Genomic DNA, 23,742 nt, shown 5'->3' with positions numbered 1-23,742 from the left:
AGCCTCAGAACATCAGTTCTCTCATGTTCAACAGTTGCCGCTTGCGTCTATCCCGTCGTATGAACGTGTGTATGAGTGAGCAAAAATGTAAGAGTGAAAGGAGGATGAGCAAGAGAGAGTGGCTGGTTTGTCCCTTCAGATGACGCACCCTGGAAGTCGCAGAGAAGGTGTGTTAGCTTAGCTCAATTGGTAGAGCCCTGGACCGGCAATCCAGAAGATGTGGGTTCGACTCCTACAGCTGGCTAACCTTTTCAGTGACTTTCATCTTTCATCGTTAATTTCTTAGGCAAATTGAGGCTTTGTATGTGTTTGTCCCTTCTATGTTGTTCCAGCCTCAGAACATCAGTTCTCTCATGTTCAACAGTTGCCGCTTGCGTCGATCCCGTCGTATGAACGTGTGTATGAGTGAGCAAAAATGTAAGAGTGAAAGGAGGATGAGCAAGAGAGAGTGGCTGGTTTGTCCCTTCAGATGACGCACCCTGGAAGTCGCAGAGAAGGTGTGTTAGCTTAGCTCAATTGGTAGAGCCCTGGACCGGCAATCCAGAAGATGTGGGTTCGACTCCTACAGCTGGCTAACCTTTTCAGTGACTTTCATCTTTCATCGTTAATTTCTTAGGCAAATTGAGGCTTTGTATGTGTTTGTCCCTTCTATGTTGTTCCAGCCTCAGAACATCAGTTCTCTCATGTTCAACAGTTGCCGCTTGCGTCGATCCCGTCGTATGAACGTGTGTATGAGTGAGCAAAAATGTAAGAGTGAAAGGAGGATGAGCAAGAGAGAGTGGCTGGTTTGTCCCTTCAGATGACGCACCCTGGAAGTCGCAGAGAAGGTGTGTTAGCTTAGCTCAATTGGTAGAGCCCTGGACCGGCAATCCAGAAGATGTGGGTTCGACTCCTACAGCTGGCTAACCTTTTCAGTGACTTTCATCTTTCATCGTTAATTTCTTAGGCAAATTGAGGCTTTGTATGTGTTTGTCCCTTCTATGTTGTTCCAGCCTCAGAACATCAGTTCTCTCATGTTCAACAGTTGCAGCTTGCGTCGATCCCGTCGTATGAATGTGTGTATGAGTGAGCAAAAATGTAAGAGTGAAAGGAGGATGAGCGAGAGAGAGTGGCTGGTTTGTCCCTTCAGATGACGCACCCTGGAAGTCGCAGAGAAGGTGTGTTAGCTTAGCTCAATTGGTAGAGCCCTGGACCGGCAATCCAGAAGATGTGGGTTCGACTCCTACAGCTGGCTAACCTTTTCAGTGACTTTCATCTTTCATCGTTAATTTCTTAGGCAAATTGAGGCTTTGTATGTGTTTGTCCCTTCTATGTTGTTCCAGCCTCAGAACATCAGTTCTCTCATGTTCAACAGTTGCCGCTTGCGTCGATCCCGTCGTATGAATGTGTGTATGAGTGAGCAAAAATGTAAGAGTGAAAGGAGGATGAGCGAGAGAGAGTGGCTGGTTTGTCCCTTCAGATGACGCACCCTGGAAGTCGCAGAGAAGGTGTGTTAGCTTAGCTCAATTGGTAGAGCCCTGGACCGGCAATCCAGAAGATGTCGGTTCGACTCCTACAGCTGGCTAACCTTTTCAGTGACTTTCATCTTTCATCGTTAAATTCTTAGGCAAATTGAGGCTTTGTATGTGTTTGTCCCTTCTATGTTGTTCCAGCCTCAGAACATCAGTTCTCTCATGTTCAACAGTTGCCGCTTGCGTCGATCCCGTCGTATGAGTGTGTGTATGAGTGAGCAAAAATGTAAGAGTGAAAGGAGGATGAGCGACAGAGAGTGGCTGGTTTGTCCCTTCAGATGACGCACCCTGGAAGTCGCAGAGAAGGCGTGTTAGCTTAGCTCAATTAGTAGAGCCCTGGACCGGCAGTCCAGAAGATGTGGGTTCGACTCCTACAGCTGACTAACCTTTTCATCGTTGATACAGCATCTTTGCTTCTTTCATCCTTAGCTGTTAACGCGTCCTCGAATATCGCCGATATTACCGATATCATCCAGCATATCATCTCACACAAGCAATCGCCATCCCGGTAACGGCGTGTTCAGAAACCAACGCCCGCCTGCCTTCGAGGCGTTTGAGCAAAAACCAAACAGCCCTACACGCGAGTGGAACAGCCCGAAACGCGCTCTCCCAATAGTCCAGCTGAATCCCACTAGGGTGTCTCTCCTCCTTCTCCGCCACGCGAAACGGCGTTCAAGTTAAGGTTGTGGGGAGCTGTACAATGCAATAGCATTGAAGACAAGGCCCGGTTTCACCAACGCTGGTTAACTTTGAACCGAGATCAAGGGTTACTAAAACTTGAAGTTAACATCAATTATTTTTTTAAAAACGTTAGTTGATGACGTGATGAATGTGTAGCGGTTCCAGCGCCATCGCCATACAGCGCCATCGCTATCCTCTCGTGCCAAGCCATTGCCTGCGCGATTTCCGCTGGAATAAAATCACTTATTGAATATCACGCTGTGAGAGGGTTAGGGACGGGCCGAGGTCGGAAACGTTAGTAATACGGCTTTATTTGAGTAACATACTGCAAACACACGAGATGCACACCCGTCGGCTCAGCGTGCGTCATCGAAGAAGCAGGCTCGTCAGAGCGATACAAAAGCATGTGACACGAAAGTGACGTGAAAGTGACATAGAGGGCGCTAGTTAACGGCAGTTATCTCGCAACGCAACATGAAGGTTGTCCCGCCTGTTTCCTTCATTTGGTGACCCGGACGTTAGCTCGACGGAATCGCAACTAACACCTTCGACCATCCCTCCCGGGCAGGACTTTCCATCACACAGTGATGGGGCTCATCAACCTGTACTGCACGCACTCACCGTCAAGTTCCCCCCGTTTTGGCCGGCTGACCCAGGCCTCTGGTTCGGCAACATTGAGGCACAGTTCGCACTCCGCGGTATTACTGCCCAGTTGACAAAATTCTATCACGTCGTTAGAGCGCTCGGGGGAAACGAGGCTGCTGAGGTGCGGGACATCATCACCGTTCCCCCGACGGAGCGCCCATACGTCGCCCTCAAAACAGCCTTGACCCGTCGTACCACAGCTTCTGAACAAGAGCGCCTCCACCAGCTGCTCACTGCTGAAGTTCTCGGCGACAGGAGACCCTCCCAACTCCTCCGTCGCGTGTAGCAAGTTTTGGGCGATCGTGCTTCAGCTGTGGACGAATAGATTTTGCGCGAGCTGTTCTTACAGCGACATCCGAACACCGTACGCGTGGTCCTCACGACGTCCTCCACTGTGTCCCTGGAAGCCTTGGCGGAGATGGCGGAAGATCATGGCTATTACTCCACCAGCCATTTCAGTAGTCTCTTCATCCAGTGCCCCCGTTACCCCCACCTTGGCTGACTTTCAAGCTCTCCGTGATGAGATGGCGCGACTCACTACCATGATCTCCACCTCGCTTCAGCTTAGCCATCGTCCCCGAAGCCCCAGGCCCCGCAGCCCTCGCCGCGTCGGTCGTCGCCGCATCCCCTTGCGCCCGCAGTCTACCGACTCCACAGAGTGTTGGTATCACCAAAACTTCGGCGACAACGCCCGCAACTGTCAACCTCCTTGTTCCCACTCGGGAAACGGGAGCGTCAGCAACTGACGGCGACCAGTCTCACTGAAGCAGTTACCAGTCGTCTACGTCTTTTCTTCATCACCGACCGCTGGTCCGGCACGCTGTTTCTAGTGGACACTGGCGCTGAGGTGTGCGTCATTCCTGCATCCGCTGACGACATTCGACGCTGCGCATCAACGGGAAGGACGACCAAGTTTCTATTGACCGGCCTAAGCCGGCTTACGCGGAAGCCTTCCCACAGCTACACTCCTTTTACTCTAATTTTTTCACTCCTCCAAGAAGGTGTATTTTTTACTCCTGGGATGGAGTAAATTTGTAACTCTGTGGCTAGAAGGAACATTAAAAAGGTGCATATATATTCCTCATACACTAATTTTCGTACCCCCAAGTGGCACTATTTTACACCTTTTTTTATATACCTCCATTTTACCTGAATCATGCATAAAAGGGACAAAATAAAGAGGCGTAAGGTACAAAAGCCAGTATTTTATTGCAAACATTTCTAAGGGCCAGGAACTGAAGTTATTTCTCGTTGGGTTGATAGTCTCGTCCACCGTGCAGGATGTAGAATTTCAGGAACTCCATTGCTTTTACTCTGGGCTTTGTTTCACTCAGCCCTGCGAAGGCGTGCTCGAGAAATGTGAGCATCTTGTGGGATCCCAATGGGTACTCTATGTGGAACACCCGAAATGCTGCAAATAGACAGCACACACCACTGAGAAGTGAGGACGCTACAAATAGCTCTTGGTTGTCCACGAAGACCTTCACCACCTCGTTTTCCATAACGACGCAAGGCGTCAGTGTTGGAACGTCCTGTACGAACCAGAAAGAACAAATAGACAGACATTAGTTTTCAATCATTATCATTGCAAGAGGGCAGGCGGAGCAAACACTGCCACAAGGTGTTAGCAGTAAGCTTGTGGGGAAAAGTAGTGGCACACCTACATGCAAGTAGATGGGTAGAAATTCAGCGAACCGGTAGAGATGTAGGAAGGGAGTTGCCGCAGGACAGAAGCCGCCGATATTTCGAACAGAGGCTGTTCTTCTTCTGGGCACCGTCCTCATCATTGGCATGGTATTTAAAGGGTTGGGTGTGACGTGTTTAAAGGTTCATGGGAATTGTGGGTCAACAGCCCGGAGGGAAGAAAGGGTCCATACGGGTTTCTATGGCCGGAGTGAATGGCTGCTTTGTTAGAGTGTGGAGGGGATCATGTGAACGCAGTGAACTAGGCTACAGACCGGTTACAGAAAAATGGAAGGTTCACGAACACGTGGACGAAACGGGACAACAGGCAAGAATTGGCAAGCATAGGAAAGATAAGGAGGTTAGTGGTTACGTGGGGAAAATTCCAGAACGAGCAAAGTTTGTTTTTTGTATAATGTATATATATATATATATATTTGTGATACAAAGTTGTGGCATGCAATAAAGAAAGCAGAAAGCAGCGGCCATGCAGAACATAACAGCTGATAATAGAGGTAGAAGGGAAAAGAATATTTTATTTGTGAAGTGTTTCTAGGGTGCCTTGTGATTTGTTGATACCGGACGAGTGAAGAGCGTTGAACTTGTATATGAGATAAGACTCGCTATCACGTCTGTCACGTGTGGATCTAAACCCGGTTTCTAGAAGTTTAATGTTGTCAAAATTGCGACCAGGAACGTTAAAGTTCGGCGACTGCTTTGGGGAGTTTGTTGGACGTGTCGGTTCTGTGTCCGGTAAGGCGGTTGTTCATTTGTTGGCCGGTTTCACCAATGTATTGCATAGAGCAGTCGCCGCATTCAATGCAGTATATGACATTGGAGCTTGTGCATGTGTTAACGGGGTGGGTGTAATTGCTCGCAGTGCTTTTGATGGAGTTTTGCAGCGCGGGAGGTTGCAGGGTCGTGTTCTCGTGTACGGGGTGCTCGTTTTGCTGATTTTGGTATTGACCAAGGAGTCTGCCAGGTTCCTGCATTCCAAACCACGCAGGCGTACGAGCTATGGCACACAACATCAAACACCTAATGGTCCATAGATGCCGTACTGCACTGACAAACGCTCAAACACAACATCCTCAACCAGCTTTTAAGTGCCAGCACCGCAAACACGCCAGAACACACTATTGCATCAAAGGGGACCACAACGACCACTACACCCACGCATACACACGCGGCAAACGACAACACTCCAAACACAACCCGCACACACACAAAGTTCACGCAAACTGTGACACGGAAAACCACAAGCACGCAAACACAGACAGATGACATCGAGGAACACAGCGTGTCTCCACAGCCACCGACCCCATAGACACGACGCACATCACGCAGAAGACACCGTTGACTATCTAATCACCAGCCTACCATGCAGTCAACGAACTTTCTACGAATGCGAAAACTCATGGAGAAACGTAGCCGATACCTACATCATCTACGGATCTACGCCCACCACCTGGCTCACAACACAGTACCTAAAGGCCTCACCCCTAAAACAGTTCCTGCATTAGGAAAACTGACACCTGAACTAGAGCTAGAGTGGGCATCAGCCCTTAACAACACAGCCCGTACGTTTCTTGAAATATTAAAGAAACAGTGCCACGTGCAACTCGCTACGATCCAGGCCCATATGAACAATGTCAGGCTAACCGACGCGGAGGCAAACACTCTCGAACTACACATTCAACAACTCAACCGCGAGCTAGCTAGCAAGGAACACTCAAAACTCGGAACACCTAATCCCAACAACGACACGGATACCGGACCCACTAACACGACACACGCAGCAGCCGAACAAATCATTTCCAGCACCACAACTCTCCGCAACATCGCTGAGCCACCCCGAGAAAACGCTGACGCGAGCACCGTAATAGATATATCACGCTCACTAACCAGCGACGAACTACAAGTCCTCTCTAGGGGGTTAACATTCTGCCCTATACTCAATTCTGTTAACGAATACGAAATCCACAAAGACATATCGGACTTTGCGAGACGGCTACGCCTTAGGGAATTCTTCGCTCATACAACACAAGAAAACAACAACGACCTCCGACTACCATCAACCTGGACACCAAATCACGGCCGAGAACCCGCATTAGACCTGTACATTAAACAAGTAAGCAACGACATCCTTCGCGGTATTTCCCAAAGCTCGCGTGGTCACAACCTCACTAAAACACAGCGTGACATCATCAAAGCGCTAGCTGACAGAGATGATATCATTATCAAGCCCGCAGATAAGGGTGGGAGTATCGTCATCTGGCCCACAGATAAATATATTTCTGAAGCTCATAGGCAACTCAACAATACGCAACACTACCTCAAACTGGACCATGACCCAACAAAGGAGTACACGGCGCTAATAACCCATACCATACAGGACCTCCACGAACGAAAGCTCATCTCACGTGATGACCTCAGATATCTCACTCCATCAAACACAGGCGCAGGTCGTTTCTATTTACTGCCCAAAATCCACAAGGTACACGCCAACGAGCTCTATACGGCTGATATCCCCGGCAGGCCAATTGTATCTAATAACAACACACCAACAGAAAGACTCTCGAAATCCCTGGACCACTATTTAAACCATATTCCGACAACACTGCCATCGCATGTACAAGACACACCCCACCTCCTCAGAATAATCAGAGATATAAACAACACTCGTACATTTGGTAGGGACACAATACTAGCCACGCTGGATGTGACATCACTGTATACTAACATCCCACACAACGACGGAATCACAGCCCTCTGCAATACCCTTTCTACAACAAACACCAGAAAAGACACGGAAACCATACTCGCTCTAATGGACTTGGTCCTTAAACTGAACTACTTCGAGTTCAATGGCGAATACTACCTACAGGTACACGGTACAAGTATGGGCACACCTGTTGCACCCACATACGCAAATATCTTCATGGGGTTCTTAGAAAGTTCTCAGCGCCCTCTCATTAAAACCCACGGTGTACCTTCGATACATCGATGATATACTGATAATATGGGAACACGGGGAACATGAATTTCAAAAGTTCGTAGATCTACTGAACACCGCGCATAGCAACATAAAGTTCCTCGACACCACGATATCACCAGCGATGGCCACTAACTACTTCTACAGTAGTTTAACTATAACTACTAACTACTTCGCGATGGAGTAGTTTAACTAGTAGTTCAACTACTTTTGAGGGGAGGTAGTTAAAACTACTTCTTTAACTACTGCAATGTATTTTAACATCATCTCTAACTACTTAACGTTGTCCATCAACACCAATCCGATTCTATAGTGTTCTTGGACACCTAAATATGAATCACAAGCAATGGTAAAAGTGAAGATTTAGCGCACATTCACGGCACAATTGCTCTGCAAGTTGGAAGCACAATCGTGCCGTAAAGCTTGCGGCAAAATCGGAAGTAGTTGGTGCCTGCAGTAACCTAACTACCGTAGCTAACTACTCGAAATAGTATTTTAACTAGTAGTTGCACACTACATTTCTGCAAGTAGTTGATAACTACTTTTTAACTACAATCAGGTAGTTTAACTAGTAGTTCAACTACATGTAGTTAACTACTGGCCATCACTGGATATCACTAGACAACGGCAACCTCATCACAACCCTGTACAAAAAGCCAACTGACAAACAACAATACCTTCACTTCAAGAGTCACCACCCGCGTCACTGTAAGGTTGCAAAACATGCAAGCACGTTCAACACGCTAACTCCATCAAAAGCACTGCGAGCAATTACACCCACCCCGTTAACCACGCATTCACATGCACAAGCTCCAATGTCATATACTGCATTAAATGCGGCGACTGCTCTATGCAATACATAGGTGAAACCGGCCAACAAATGAACAACCGCCTTACCGGACACAGAACCGACACGTCCAACAAACTCCCCAAAGCAGTCGCCGAACACTTTAACGTTCCGTTAAACTATATATTCTAGAAACCGGGTTTAGATCCACACGTGACAGACGTGATAGGGAGTCTTATCTCATATACAAGTTCAACGCTCTTCACCCGTCCGGTATCAACAAATCACAAGGCACCCTAGAAACACTTACAAAAACAAAAAAAAACTTTGCTCGTTTTTGAATTTTCCCCACGTAACCACTAACCTCCTTATCTTTCCTATGCTTGCCAATTCTTGCTTGTTGTCCCGTTTCGTCCACGTGTTCGTGAACCTTCCATTTTTCTGTAACCGGTCTGTAGCCTAGATCACTACGTTCACATAATCCCCTCCACACTCTAACAAAGACGTCACACCCAACCCTTTAAATACCATGCCAATGATGAGGACGGTGCCCAGAAGAAGAACAGTCTCTGTTCGAAATATCGGCGGCTTCTGTCCTCAGGCAACTCCCTTCCTACCTTCATGCAAGGTTTGTTTATTAGTTCCTGTGCTATCAACCACAAGCAGGCATGGTAGATTTAAAAATCAAGTAGTTGCAAATTAAAGAACACACATCTCATTTGTAAAAAAAAAATAGGAAACATGAGGAAAAAGTTGTGCATGTTATTTCGTTCAATGTAATAGCGAGATTAAGACTACGTAACTGCATACCAGTAGAGCTTGCAGACAGTGTAACGACCTCACTTGCCTCTCCATGCTGCAAGATTATGTTTGTCAGGCTCAGGAACCCGTTCTCGAATGCTGTTGCAAGGTCCACCTTCCACAGAAGGCTGAATTCCAGAAGCAGCTGCGAACAAATGCAAGTATTAACAAAGTATGTCAGCCCTGGAGACAAGAGAGCAACAATGAAGCCCTTATATAACCAAAAGTGCAGCCACAGTTTGAAATTGGTGTAATTGCAGCAGCAAAGGTCAATACCCTATTAGAAAATGTGAACCACGGCCACTACAGATCATCTGCCTGACTGAAAGCAACCCAAGACACAGCTCATCCAAATCAGATAAGTGTGCTCTAGTAGCAGGGCTCCAGGTGTACTGACCCCCGCAGTCTCCATTTCACGGGTATAACATAGCATCCAACTGGGCATCTAGACTAAGCAATTTTCACTTATCTCCACTGCCCCCCCCCCCCAATCTGTTAAGACTCTGCCATAGATCCCAATGGTTTCGGAACACGCATCTAACCTATAGCAAATGAGCACTGACACACATGGTCAGCTGCCAGGGTCACAGTCATCATTTTTTCATGCCGCTCCTTTGCTGTAAGAAGAAACCTCTCCTTTGTGACTTGGCTTTCCTCTTCCTCTGAATGGCAAATGAGCCCCTGCCTATGGTTCTCCAATGACTGCTCTGTTTCTCCAAGGACGATCAAATGCTCATGACCCTACACGTAACAAAATGACGAAACTATTCAGAAACTGTCGATCAATGCTTCCTTGCATGCACGAAAAAACTGTCCCAAAGAATGTGATTCTTGACGTACTCATCAATGCAAAGAGTATGACTCACATGAAGACGGGAGACCCGTTTCGTTGCATTGGGGCATGCTTCCTCGGGTGGTTTCACTCGCTTTTTGGCATGTTTGTCACGCATCGCCAGCACTGCAGGGTTGTCATCCAATTTCTTCCTCATGTTTTTAAATTTGCACTTCAGTGCCTCCACCCAAGAGTACTGTAAATGTGAAGAGGTTATCCATGTTGACCATAAACTATAAATCTAATTCACGAAGCTCTTGAACTTGATCACTTCGGAAAAGATGGCTGCATGGGAAAGACACGAAGGGAAAAAGTGCCCTGCCCTTAATATATTCAAGAACAGATTTCCTCACATGTCCGCCCATCTTCCCATTCACGCTGAAGTTATCTCTCAGGTGCGGAAACTCTGCAAGCAGCTCTGCAGAACGCCGATACAGACGGTGTGAAGGGTACCTGAAACAGCAACAGCAACAGTGACCAACAAAATGAAACGAAAGTTTCCCCCCCAACGCCAATGTCATGCATTCTTGAAAGAGGATATCCACGATGGCACGACGAACGTCGCCGCCCATTGGTGCCTTCCGATTGAGCACTGCTTCCCAAGGGCCAAAGGTCGGGAGTTTAAACTTCAAGTGGTCACACTTGTCACAACAGGTACATCCTCTTTCGAAATCGACGGTTCTGGTAAAGCGTTCCTATATAGAATAAAAAGCAATGGCGTCCAGTCTACCGTTCCGAATCGCCCTTATGTTTTGTAAAATCCAGCATGGCGTAGTAAGCTAAATGCGCTCAAGAGCACTTCGAATGCGACACCTCAAATGAGACCCGCATTGGTAACTCGGAAATGTTACATACGTTTCGTCATCATCCGACGCCACATGGCATGCAAGCGGAGAGCAACGGCCCATTGGGACAGTAATATTGGTCACGTCCTTCAGCACCTGTTAATATACGTCACAACTCAAATAAAATGTCTACAAAAACCCTGGCAGCCGGACTGGTGCAATATAGCTTACACTGGTGTGAGCGAGAAGCCTGCGTCCCACCTTTATCTTCGATTTGTTGCTTATTTCGTCACCCTTTTCGATGTCCGTGAAGTCGTCGACGTCGGGGTTATAAACCTGAATCTGGATAAATGCAAAGCTACGTTTTATTCACGCACGAGAACCCATGTAAAAGAAACAGAAGACAGCTACGCAGCTACGCAGCTAGGCGTTCGGCGGGAGGTATCCCTGTTGCGACGTTAATGGCTCCCATAAGCTCATCGTATCTACCTTCCTTGAGACGCACTTTTTTTTTCTCGCCACTCTCGAATATAAGCAAACAGAAGCGGTCGCCCATTGCCTTCCGACAGAACAGAAACAGAATAATGGTCATAAAGTCATAAAGCAACTCACCGCAGGCAAGCCGTTATTTCGAAGCTGAAAGAAGCAGCCACGGTAACTGTGCCAATCCTGTAATCCGTGAACAAAGGAATGAGAACGAGCGGCGCACGCGAGACACGGGCGAGGGGGTATCGACAACATGTTGCCAGCTCCAAAGTATTGGTTATGAAAGAAGACGCGTATGTAAACAGGAATAAGTGGAACAGTTGGTTAAATCGCATGCAAAGGAACAGAAAAACAGAAAGCGAAACAGACGGACAGAGAAACGGAATGCGCTGAAAAGCAAACATACTTTGATTGAATTAAATTAAATAGTGGTCCGCGAAGACCATCGTCATCGCTGACAATTCTCAGAGGCATGGAGCCGAATGTCCCGTAATCTCGATCCCTTTGATGCTCAGAACCCGAAACAATTGTAAAGATGGACGTGAGAAGTGTAAGTTATTCCTGTATGTATCTCTTAGAAGGCGGCGTAAGGGGGTTGTCTCTACAGGTTCTAACGACGATATGAACATTTTCAGCATCGCTTTCTCGCTCCGACAGGTTTTCCGTCATTTCGGACAAATTCACGCTCATGAAGGTGGCCGGCTCTGCGGTCTTGGTGGTTGCGGGCAGACCTATAGGCTGTACACCTCATTCAAAAAGCACGTCAACAGAAAGCATTCTGACTTGTTTGGAAGAGGCGCACGCAGTGGCGTATCTAGGGTGTGGCAGGTGTGGACAGGTGCCATGGGCGCCAGGTGAACAGGGGCGCCATTATATGGTCGGGTGTGAATGTGCCAGGTCGGGCACTCAACCTGGCACATTCATAAATGATCTAAAGCACCCGCCATTAGCGAGGTTGTAGTGTGAAACCTAGTGCGAACCACACGAAAACGCATCCCCAAGGGCATCATGTTAACCATGTTGCCATGGGCGCAGGTAGCTCTAGAAACGCCACTGGGCGCACGTGACCCTACCCAGCACACCGAGCAAGGTGATGTTGCCGCGCAGATGGAGTCTGAGACTCTGAGGAAGTCACACACCATGAGGACGACGCGAGAGAAACTTCCACGGATGTGACCTTGGAGACCACATCAACCAGTGGTTCTGTTGACGGCACTAATGCGGTGGTACAACTCTGAGTTCAATGAACGTTACAGATCTATAATGCCTTCGTTCAAAGCATGAGCGTGAAAACTTTTGGAAAAGCCAGTTTCCTTATGTAGCTCCTGTGACCGTCAACCTCGCATCATCAACCTCCACAAGGCAGACATACGAATATGTTCCAATATGTGATGTGATCAAGATGCTTTTGTGTTCTAATCGGCACAGCACCAGTAAAGTTACACCTGATGCACCTGATCTGCTTCAAGATGTGCATGATGGTCAGCATTTCAAAGATTGTAATTTTTTTGAAGAAGACCTGAACGGGGAAAATTGCTATCCAACTTTATTTTGACGAATTCGAGGTATGCAACCCCATTGGGAGCAAGAGAGGAAGACACAAATTATTGGCTGGTTATTTTACGTTACTGAATCTTTCCCCAGAACTGCGGTCAAAGGTGGAGAGTAAGCATCCAGTATTACCTGCCAGATGCAAGCTTGTCTCATCACATGGATTGCGATGCGTGATGCAGCCCCTGATAGCTGACCTCAAGAAGCTTGAAACTGACGGCATTACTGATGAAACTCTGAAGTGAGCACTGCTCTACGTGTGTGGCGATAACTTCTCATCCCACCAGATTGGTGGCTTTCGGGAGTGCTTCTCCAGTGGCCGAATCTGCAGGTTCTGTATGGCACAAAAGGAAGACATAAACGACAAGTGGGAGGAGAAGGACTTTGTACTCCGATCCCCCGCAGCCCATTCCCGGCATGTTCGTTTAGTCGAGTCTAACCCCAGCCTGTGTGGTACGTATGGGACGTCCGGTCAGAGTTGCCTGAGTGACTTAAGTTCATTTGATGCAACTGTGAGTTTCCCGCCTGATATCATGCATGACTTATTTGAGGGCGTAATTCCTTTCGTTCTCAAATATGTTCTGAAACACTTGATAACAGGTGGCAGATTCACATTCCACTTTTTAAACGCAAGGCTGGAGCAATTTGCTCTTCATGGTGCTGATAAGAACGCTCGACTGCCTCCACTGTCTCGGCAATGCATTTTTGGTGCAAGCTCCATTAAGGGATCTGCCATGGAGAAGTGGTGTTTTTTCAGACTTCTGCCATTACTCATCGGGCACAAAGTCGAAGACGGCAATGATGCTTACAAAGTGTGCTTATCGCTCAGGGTTGCCGTTGACACCATACTAGCACCCCAGCTGTCCCCATCGACTCTTCCCCTGTTACAGGTGCAAATATGTGACTTCTACCTAAATAATTCTTATTCAAATAAAAACTATTCCACTTGTGACATACAGTCCAAGATAAAGGTGCTCAAGAGTATACATCACTGCTAAGCCATCAGGCTGCACACATGCATGCATAGGCATGACTTCCTGACTCCCTCGGGGGATATTCAGAATGTGAAGTCATATATTGTGCCGTGCTATCAGGTAAACAACACAAAGGAAAAACAAAGGTCAGCCAACAATATCGCGATTTTTCCTGCCTACCTATGCAGCACAACGGATACCAGGTGTTGTCGCTACAGTCCAGCGCGGTTTTGTGTAGACTTGTACGCTCTGGGCGAACTACAGGGACCCTATAAAGTAACAAAAATAGATATGAGCCCCATACAGTGATTCTGAAATTCCCAGACAGAAGACGAGACTCACCCTGATGGCACTGACAACACTTGGCCCTCGCAAACCCTTGTGGCTAGACACTCGGTCGAACGACTCGATAGAGGTGAAAAGACGTGCGGTAATTCACGGAAATTCAGCAAGTTTTCTGAAGGCAACTATGCAGAACAACTGAAAAGCGGATAACATGCGCACACGTCTCTCAGGTGGGCGCCATCTTTGTTTTGCATTCGCCGGCTTCGCTTCTCCTCCTTGCGGCAAATACGGGAACACGATAGAAAAGAAATGTGCTGAGGGCCATTACCTCCTTGCAGAAACAAGAGGCACAAAATGAGGTTTGTTGGGACTCACATTCCGCGATGACGAATGTATATTCCGTTGACGAAGACGGGTGTGGTTTACGAAGCAGACATCTCCACGGATGACCATACCTGACAAAAACTCGTGTGCCGAGTCAACGGCTTAACATAGATGAAATCTTTTTGTTGGTATTGGTTCTTGATATGTTTTTCTAGTGCGTGATCGAGCCAGATTTTCGATTTTGGGCGGCTCTATTTTGTAAGCGAGCGGAATCTCGAAATCGCAAAATCTGCTTCGATCAGGCACTAGATCTAAGCATCCTCTTCCATTTAAAAGCAGTTGCACGGAGATCAACCAAATTTTCGCGGCGCTACGAGAGTTGAAAAATGTATGGGGATTCCCATAGAGCGTCCATGGTGATGCACCGCCTTAAGTAGAAGGTATAGCCACAGGAGTTCTCGCAGTTCAGAAGGTGTAAGCTGCAGGCGTTTTCTGTTTGCTCATGGAGGAAACGCATGCTTTACGCCTTCTTTCTCATATCGTGAACATATGTGGAGTAAAATAGGCGCCTCCACCACTTTTGTACCCTTTGGATGGAGTAAACGCGTCAAAGAAATGGTAAATGATACGAAATCACCTTTTTCACTCCATTGAGGCTCCTTTTTTTCTAACAGTGTAGGCTACACCATTTCTCAGCCTGAAGTGCCTGCCAGTCCCTGCCCTACCGAGTCCACCCGCCAGCTCCCACCACGCAGCCAGGTGTCCTGGGCGCACCATTCATGGACTTCGCCCATTCACTAGGAGGGGGCAACTGTAGCGGTTCCAGCGCCATCGCTATCCTCTCGTGCCGAGCAGCTGCCGGCGCGATCTCCGCTGGAATAACATCACTTATTGAATATCACGCAACATGAAGGCTGTCCCGCTTGTTTCCTTCAAATGTTTCAGCGACAATAACTCCCTTTAGTATGTTTAGGGCAGTGTGTTTTGGGTTAAAACACTGTAAAACCCGTTTTTACCCCCGGTTTGCATCATCATCATCATCATCATCATCACTTAGGTTACATCCTGAAAAGAAAAAGAACGAAACCCGAAAATGAGGTGGTGATGGTGGTGGTGGTGGTGACGTAAAACCGGCTTGCGGTTGTTGGCGTCACGAATATGGGCTGCGTCACGACTGTAGCCAGGATGAGATTGGAAAGGTGCCAACTAAGCTACCAATAACTGGAGGCAACTGGCACTGGAGGATGTTAAGCATTGGAGACCCAGGATAGCTGTACCGCATCTTGTCTCAATCTCAGATGCGTGAAGTGGTCTTTCTTGTATTTTCTACCCGAAAATCAACTTTTCCACCCGATATCACGCGATTTTCAAAAACATAAAACCCGAAAATACAGGACCTTATGTGCGACAGGACCGGTTCGCTGGATTTCTACCCATCTAAGGACCTTCGATGGGGAATGCGAAAGTACCGCCTTGTTGTATCCACGATAGAAACTTCGTGAGTGCAGATTATTTCTCCTGCAAACCGTTTAAACATGAACGCATCACCCCCCTCTAGAGCTATGGCTTATCAACACCAGATAAGTTCGCTGACCAGAAAGTAAATTTATCTCTTGCACGAGACACCCTCTTTTTTGATCCCCGCTTTTGGTGAGCGGCATTTCAACGTTGAGGTTGGTCGTCGCAAAGACGCATCTCTAAATGGCATGCCATAAAGTATCACCTCAAATAAATAGTAAATAGTACCAATACTAAGTCTCAGTAGGGTTCCAGTAGTAAATGGCAAAATAAGTGAACGTAGGACAGCAGATTGAGAACAGAAGTGCAACATATAATTAAACGAAAACACTTTCATTTTGTGTTCACTTGCAGTATGTACTAAAGCAGCTCTCCCCGCATTCGCAAAGGAGGTGCCGGGTACAAGGTATACAAAGCCACAGCCAGCCTGGGAGGCCACGGCCCGCAGAGTAAAAATTACGATGGTAATGGTCTCACAGCGTAAACATTACGAAGTGTATTTGTACGCACATACAGTGTGTGGAGCAAGAGCATGCGCACAGCCGAGAAAAGGGGAAAAAATTGCCAGAGTATAGTTGCCCATTCCCTGTTTACAATGGCCCCAGTACTGTCAGAAGCAGTGTATATATCTTCACGAGCTGAGGCGATTTAATCGGCTGAAGTAGAGGTGTAGTCGATAACAGTTCGGCCGTCACCTGTGTGCGCGTTTCCGTTGAAAACCTCACTTATCTCCCTGGTCCATCTATCTATCATGTGCTCGATATTCATCGACGTGCGAAATGTACATTGTATCACCCACATAGCGATCATTATACCGCTTTAGGAAGCGGTTTCCTTTCTTTAAATGTCATCTCTGTCTTAATACTGCAGTATAGACAATATTTAAAAAATAAACCCTATAGATCAGGCCGAAGACGGTAGTCCTTTCATAGGGAATGCTCCTGCTCCTGATGATTATGATTAGTATTTTAATGGCGCAGCAGCGATGGAGGCTTAAATCATAGGGAATGCAAAAAACAGAAAAAGCTGGGCGGTAGTGAAAAACAGTTCCGCTCCGTACTTTCAATTGTTTATCTTTGACCGTGGCTATATATGCATGCGTAAGGTTGCTTGATTAATGTTTCCCAGCATCGTGTGCAGAAAGTCAGAAAGTGCTCGTCTTTAACTCGTTGTCATTATACCCTTGCTGTAAATAGGATTAAAGTGGAGGCATCACGCCCTGCACCGGTTCACCCCTGGTTACTCCTTGAACGATATACGTGCAACTGCTACAGCGAACCATGAACCATAAACTTGGAGTAAATTATTATTATTGGCCATCAAAATATTTTTCTGCTGGTGACCCCAATATCATGCGTTGTCAGAAGCAATTTTGCTAATTTTCTGGGTTGTTTAGGGTTGCTGAACGAAGAGAAAAGCCAGAGTAACTTGCCGAAAAAGCGCAGCACTGGGCTGCGTACCGCGCTCTTAGCACGACGACCAGGGGTAGCTAAGACAAATTTGGCAAATTTGATAGCTTTCACATTCGGCACAAAGCTATAATTATCTCAGACAGTCTTAATTAACACAAAACATGATCAGCCAAGAGGGACCAGGAAGACGAAAAGTGTGTAGGATAAGTGAGCCTGTACACACTGCTTGTCCACTCGACTCAATCACATTTGTTCGCCGGTCTGCCCTCAAGCTTCTCAGTCCCGGGAGATAGGTAGGCAATACCAATGACCCAAACGGCACAACAGGTAACGCTCTTGAAGTTGCATCCTCGTTGTAATAAGCAAACGCTTGTGCATGATACCGCTGTGTTGCCGTCCATGTTGGCTGTAGCTATGTATGCCTTCTACCCACCACCTCCATCGGCACTGCCGATTAGCTATATTAAGAAAATACGAGGCAATTGGATACAAAAGGAACTTGCTTTCTTTTATTCCTGCGTTCTACTACTGTTCTCACACTGTTGTCCTATTTTAAATTAGTTTACAATTTGCTAATTACAGACGACTTATCTATTTCTACTATTTGCATGAAGTGCAGTTTAATGGCATGCCTTTGCAAGGTATATCTAAACTGGTAGCGCAACTCCCATTGGCCCCTGTGTCTTCAGAATGACGCCATGATAGAGACGGTCAGATTGTAAATAAATGCTAACACGCCTTCTCTGCGACGTCCAGGGTGCGCCATCTGAAGGGACAAACCAGCCACTCTCTCTCACTCATCCTCCTTTCACTCTTACATTTTGCTCACTCATACACACATTCATACGACGGGACCGACGCGCGCGGCAACTGTTGAACATGAGAGAACTGATGTTCTGAGGCTGCAACAACATAGAAGAGACAAATACATACAGGCAAATTCAGGCTTTGTATGTATTTGTCCCTTCTATGTTGTTCCAGCAAGGAGGATGAGTGAGAGAGAGTGGCTGGTTTGTCCCTTCAGATGACGCACCCTGGAAGTCGCAGAGAAGGCGTGTTAGCTTAGCTCAATTAGTAGAGCCCTGGACCGGCAATCCAGAAGATCTGGGTTCGACTCCTACAGCTGGCTAACCTTTTCAGTGACTTTCATCGTTAATTTCTTAGGCAAATTGAGGCTTTGTATGTGTTTGTCCCTTCTATGTTGTTCCAGCCTCAGAACATCAGTTCTCTCATGTTCAACAGTTGCCGCCAGCGTCGATCCCCTCGTATGAATGTGTGTATGAGTGAGCAAAATGTAAGAGTGAAAGGAGGATGAGTGAGAGAGAGTGGCTGGTTTGTCCCTTCAGATGACGCACCCTGGAAGTCGCAGAGAAGGCGTGTTAGCTTAGCTCAATTAGTAGAGCCCTGGACCGGCAATCCGGAAGATCTGGGTTCGACTCCTACAGCTGGCTAACCTTTTCAGTGACTTTCATCGTTAATTTCTTAGGCAAATTGAGGCTTTGTATGTGTTTGTCCCTTCTATGTTGTTCCAGCCTCAGAACATCAGTTCTCTCATGTTCAACAGTTGCCGCCAGCGTCGATCCCCTCGTATGAATGTGTGTATGAGTGAGCAAAATGTAAGAGTGAAAGGAGGATGAGTGAGAGAGAGTGGCTGGTTTGTCCCTTCAGATGACGCACCCTGGAAGTCGCAGAGAAGGCGTGTTAGCTTAGCTCAATTAGTAGAGCCCTGGACCGGCAATCCAGAAGATCTGGGTTCGACTCCTACAGCTGGCTAACCTTTTCAGTGACTTTCATCGTTAATTTCTTAGGCAAATTGAGGCTTTGTATGTGTTTGTCCCTTCTATGTTGTTCCAGCCTCAGAACATCAGTTCTCTCATGTTCAACAGTTGCCGCCAGCGTCGATCCCCTCGTATGAATGTGTGTATGAGTGAGCAAAATGTAAGAGTGAAAGGAGGATGAGTGAGAGAGAGTGGCTGGTTTGTCCCTTCAGATGACGCACCCTGGAAGTCGCAGAGAAGGCGTGTTAGCTTAGCTCAATTAGTAGAGCCCTGGACCGGCAATCCGGAAGATCTGGGTTCGACTCCTACAGCTGGCTAACCTTTTCAGTGACTTTCATCGTTAATTTCTTAGGCAAATTGAGGCTTTGTATGTGTTTGTCCCTTCTATGTTGTTCCAGCCTCAGAACATCAGTTCTCTCATGTTCAACAGTTGCCGCCAGCGTCGATCCCCTCGTATGAATGTGTGTATGAGTGAGCAAAATGTAAGAGTGAAAGGAGGATGAGTGAGAGAGAGTGGCTGGTTTGTCCCTTCAGATGACGCACCCTGGAAGTCGCAGAGAAGGCGTGTTAGCTTAGCTCAATTAGTAGAGCCCTGGACCGGCAATCCAGAAGATCTGGGTTCGACTCCTACAGCTGGCTAACCTTTTCAGTGACTTTCATCGTTAATTTCTTAGGCAAATTGAGGCTTTGTATGTGTTTGTCCCTTCTATGTTGTTCCAGCCTCAGAACATCAGTTCTCTCATGTTCAACAGTTGCCGCCAGCGTCGATCCCCTCGTATGAATGTGTGTATGAGTGAGCAAAATGTAAGAGTGAAAGGAGGATGAGTGAGAGAGAGTGGCTGGTTTGTCCCTTCAGATGACGCACCCTGGAAGTCGCAGAGAAGGCGTGTTAGCTTAGCTCAATTAGTAGAGCCCTGGACCGGCAATCCAGAAGATGTGGGTTCGACTCCTACAGCTGGCTAACCTTTTCAGTGACTTTCATCTTTCATCGTTAATTTCTTAGGCAAATTGAGGCTTTGTATGTGTTTGTCCCTTCTATGTTGTTCCAGCCTCAGAACATCAGTTCTCTCATGTTCAACAGTTGCCGCCAGCGTCGATCCCCTCGTATGAATGTGTGTATGAGTGAGCAAAATGTAAGAGCGAAAGGAGGATGAGTGAGAGAGAGTGGCTGGTTTGTCCCTTCAGATGACGCACCCTGGAAGTCGCAGAGAAGGCGTGTTAGCTTAGCTCAATTAGTAGAGCCCTGGACCGGCAATCCAGAAGATGTGGGTTCGACTCCTACAGCTGGCTAACCTTTTGAGTGACTTTCATCTTTCATCGTTAATTTCTTAGGCAAATTGAGGCTTTGTATGTGTTTGTCCCTTCTATGTTGTTCCAGCCTCAGAACATCAGTTCTCTCATGTTCAACAGTTGCCGCCAGCGTCGATCCCCTCGTATGAATGTGTGTATGAGTGAGCAAAATGTAAGAGCTGAAAGGAGGATGAGTGAGAGAGAGTGGCTGGTTTGTCCCTTCAGATGACGCACCCTGGAAGTCGCAGAGAAGGCGTGTTAGCTTAGCTCAATTAGTAGAGCCCTGGACCGGCAATCCAGAAGATGTGGGTTCGACTCCTACAGCTGGCTAACCTTTTCAGTGACTTTCATCTTTCATCGTTAATTTCTTAGGCAAATTGAGGCTTTGTATGTGTTTGCTCCCTTCTATGTTGTTCCAGCCTCAGAACATCAGTTCTCTCATGTTCAACAGTTGCCGCCAGCGTCGATCCCCTCGTATGAATGTGTGTATGAGTGAGCAAAATGTAAGAGTGAAAGGAGGATGAGTGAGAGAGAGTGGCTGGTTTGTCCCTTCAGATGACGCACCCTGGAAGTCGCAGAGAAGGCGTGTTAGCTTAGCTCAATTAGTAGAGCCCTGGACCGGCAATCCAGAAGATGTGGGTTCGACTCCTACAGCTGGCTAACCTTTTCAGTGACTTTCATCTTTCATCGTTAATTTCTTAGGCAAATTGAGGCTTTGTATGTGTTTGTCCCTTCTATGTTGTTCCAGCCTCAGAACATCAGTTCTCTCATGTTCAACAGTTGCCGCCAGCGTCGATCCCCTCGTATGAATGTGTGTATGAGTGAGCAAAATGTAAGAGCGAAAGGAGGATGAGTGAGAGAGAGTGGCTGGTTTGTCCCTTCAGATGACGCACCCTGGAAGTCGCAGAGAAGGCGTGTTAGCTTAGCTCAATTAGTAGGCCCTGGACCGGCAATCCAGAAGATGTGGGTTCGACTCCTACAGCTGGCTAACCTTTTCAGTGACTTTCATCTTTCATCGTTAATTTCTTAGGCAAATTGAGGCTTTGTATGTGTTTGTCCCTTCTATGTTGTTCCAGCCTCAGAACATCAGTTCTCTCATGTTCAACAGTTGCCGCCAGCGTCGATCCCCTCGTATGAATGTGTGTATGTGTGAGCAAAATGTAAGAGTGAAAGGAGGATGAGTGAGAGAGAGTGGCTGGTTTGTCCCTTCAGATGACGCACCCTGGAAGTCGCAGAGAAGGCGTGTTAGCTTAGCTCAATTAGTAGAGCCCTGGACCGGCAATCCAGAAGATGTGGGTTCGACTCCTACAGCTGGCTAACCTTTTCAGTGACTTTCATCTTTCATCGTTAATTTCTTAGGCAAATTGAGGCTTTGTATGTGTTTGTCCCTTCTATGTTGTTCCAGCCTCAGAACATCAGTTCTCTCATGTTCAACAGTTGCCGCCAGCGTCGATCCCCTCGTATGAATGTGTGTATGAGTGAGCAAAATGTAAGAGCGAAAGGAGGATGAGTGAGAGAGAGTGGCTGGTTTGTCCCTTCAGATGACGCACCCTGGAAGTCGCAGAGAAGGCGTGTTAGCTTAGCTCAATTAGTAGAGCCCTGGACCGGCAATCCAGAAGATGTGGGTTCGACTCCTACAGCTGGCTAACCTTTTCAGTGACTTTCATCTTTCATCGTTAATTTCTTAGGCAAATTGAGGCTTTGTATGTGTTTGTCCCTTCTATGTTGTTCCAGCCTCAGAACATCAGTTCTCTCATGTTCAACAGTTGCCGCCAGCGTCGATCCCCTCGTATGAATGTGTGTATGAGTGAGCAAAATGTAAGAGCGAAAGGAGGATGAGTGAGAGAGAGTGGCTGGTTTGTCCCTTCAGATGACGCACCCTGGAAGTCGCAGAGAAGGCGTGTTAGCTTAGCTCAATTAGTAGAGCCCTGGACCGGCAATCCAGAAGATGTGGGTTCGACTCCTACAGCTGGCTAACCTTTTCAGTGACTTTCATCTTTCATCGTTAATTTCTTAGGCAAATTGAGGCTTTGTATGTGTTTGTCCCTTCTATGTTGTTCCAGCCTCAGAACATCAGTTCTCTCATGTTCAACAGTTGCCGCCAGCGTCGATCCCCTCGTATGAATGTGTGTATGAGTGAGCAAAATGTAAGAGTGAAAGGAGGATGAGTGAGAGAGAGTGGCTGGTTTGTCCCTTCAGATGACGCACCCTGGAAGTCGCAGAGAAGGCGTGTTAGCTTAGCTCAATTAGTAGAGCCCTGGACCGGCAATCCAGAAGATGTGGGTTCGACTCCTACAGCTGGCTAACCTTTTCAGTGACTTTCATCTTTCATCGTTAATTTCTTAGGCAAATTGAGGCTTTGTATGTGTTTGTCCCTTCTATGTTGTTCCAGCCTCAGAACATCAGTTCTCTCATGTTCAACAGTTGCCGCCAGCGTCGATCCCCTCGTATGAATGTGTGTATGAGTGAGCAAAATGTAAGAGTGAAAGGAGGATGAGCGAGAGAGAGTGGCTGGTTTGTCCCTTCAGATGACGCACCCTGGAAGTCGCAGAGAAGGCGTGTTAGCTTAGCTCAATTAGTAGAGCCCTGGACCGGCAATCCAGAAGATGTGGGTTCGACTCCTACAGCTGGCTAACCTTTTCAGTGACTTTCATCTTTCATCGTTAATTTCTTAGGCAAATTGAGGCTTTGTATGTGTTTGTCCCTTCTATGTTGTTCCAGCCTCAGAACATCAGTTCTCTCATGTTCAACAGTTGCCGCCAGCGTCGATCCCCTCGTATGAATGTGTGTATGAGTGAGCAAAATGTAAGAGTGAAAGGAGGATGAGTGAGAGAGAGTGGCTGGTTTGTCCCTTCAGATGACGCACCCTGGAAGTCGCAGAGAAGGCGTGTTAGCTTAGCTCAATTAGTAGAGCCCTGGACCGGCAATCCAGAAGATGTGGGTTCGACTCCTACAGCTGGCTAACCTTTTCAGTGACTTTCATCTTTCATCGTTAATTTCTTAGGCAAATTGAGGCTTTGTATGTGTTTGTCCCTTCTATGTTGTTCCAGCCTCAGAACATCAGTTCTCTCATGTTCAACAGTTGCCGCCAGCGTCGATCCCCTCGTATGAATGTGTGTATGAGTGAGCAAAATGTAAGAGTGAAAGGAGGATGAGTGAGAGAGAGTGGCTGGTTTGTCCCTTCAGATGACGCACCCTGGAAGTCGCAGAGAAGGCGTGTTAGCTTAGCTCAATTAGTAGAGCCCTGGACCGGCAATCCAGAAGATGTGGGTTCGACTCCTACAGCTGGCTAACCTTTTCAGTGACTTTCATCTTTCATCGTTAATTTCTTAGGCAAATTGAGGCTTTGTATGTGTTTGTCCCTTCTATGTTGTTCCAGCCTCAGAACATCAGTTCTCTCATGT

The 23,742-nt window shown here is 47.1% G+C and overlaps 1 protein-coding gene across 1 annotated transcript; it reads right to left on the bottom strand.

The window, feature by feature from the left end:
• Positions 1 to 4,047: 4,047 nt before the first annotated feature.
• Positions 4,048 to 11,425, bottom strand: LOC135383065 (uncharacterized). The gene is made up of 8 exons (XM_064612692.1): positions 11,333 to 11,425; positions 10,952 to 11,062; positions 10,791 to 10,876; positions 10,289 to 10,630; positions 9,970 to 10,131; positions 9,646 to 9,844; positions 9,113 to 9,248; positions 4,048 to 4,369 (listed from the first exon to the last, which is right to left on the bottom strand). The coding sequence occupies exons 4-7, from the start codon at positions 10,505 to 10,507 to the stop codon at positions 9,142 to 9,144; spliced, it is 687 nt and encodes a 228-aa protein (XP_064468762.1). The 5' UTR covers positions 10,508 to 10,630; positions 10,791 to 10,876; positions 10,952 to 11,062; positions 11,333 to 11,425; the 3' UTR covers positions 4,048 to 4,369; positions 9,113 to 9,141.
• Positions 11,426 to 23,742: the final 12,317 nt, after the last annotated feature.

This window comes from Ornithodoros turicata, chromosome 2 (genome assembly GCF_037126465.1).
Source record: "Ornithodoros turicata isolate Travis chromosome 2, ASM3712646v1, whole genome shotgun sequence".
NCBI lineage: Eukaryota > Metazoa > Arthropoda > Arachnida > Ixodida > Argasidae > Ornithodoros > Ornithodoros turicata.
This window is presented reverse-complemented; position numbering and strand designations above follow the sequence as displayed.

Coding starts and splice junctions, on each gene's coding strand:
- LOC135383065 (XM_064612692.1), bottom strand. CDS start 10,507: ATGGGCGGCGACGTTCGTCGTGCCATCGTGGATATCCTCTTTCAAGAA. Junction 10,132..10,288: donor ATGGGAAGATGGGCGGACAT/GTGAGGAAATCT, acceptor TCACATTTACAG/TACTCTTGGGTGGAGGCACT. Junction 9,845..9,969: donor AACGGGTCTCCCGTCTTCAT/GTGAGTCATACT, acceptor TGTTACGTGTAG/GGTCATGAGCATTTGATCGT.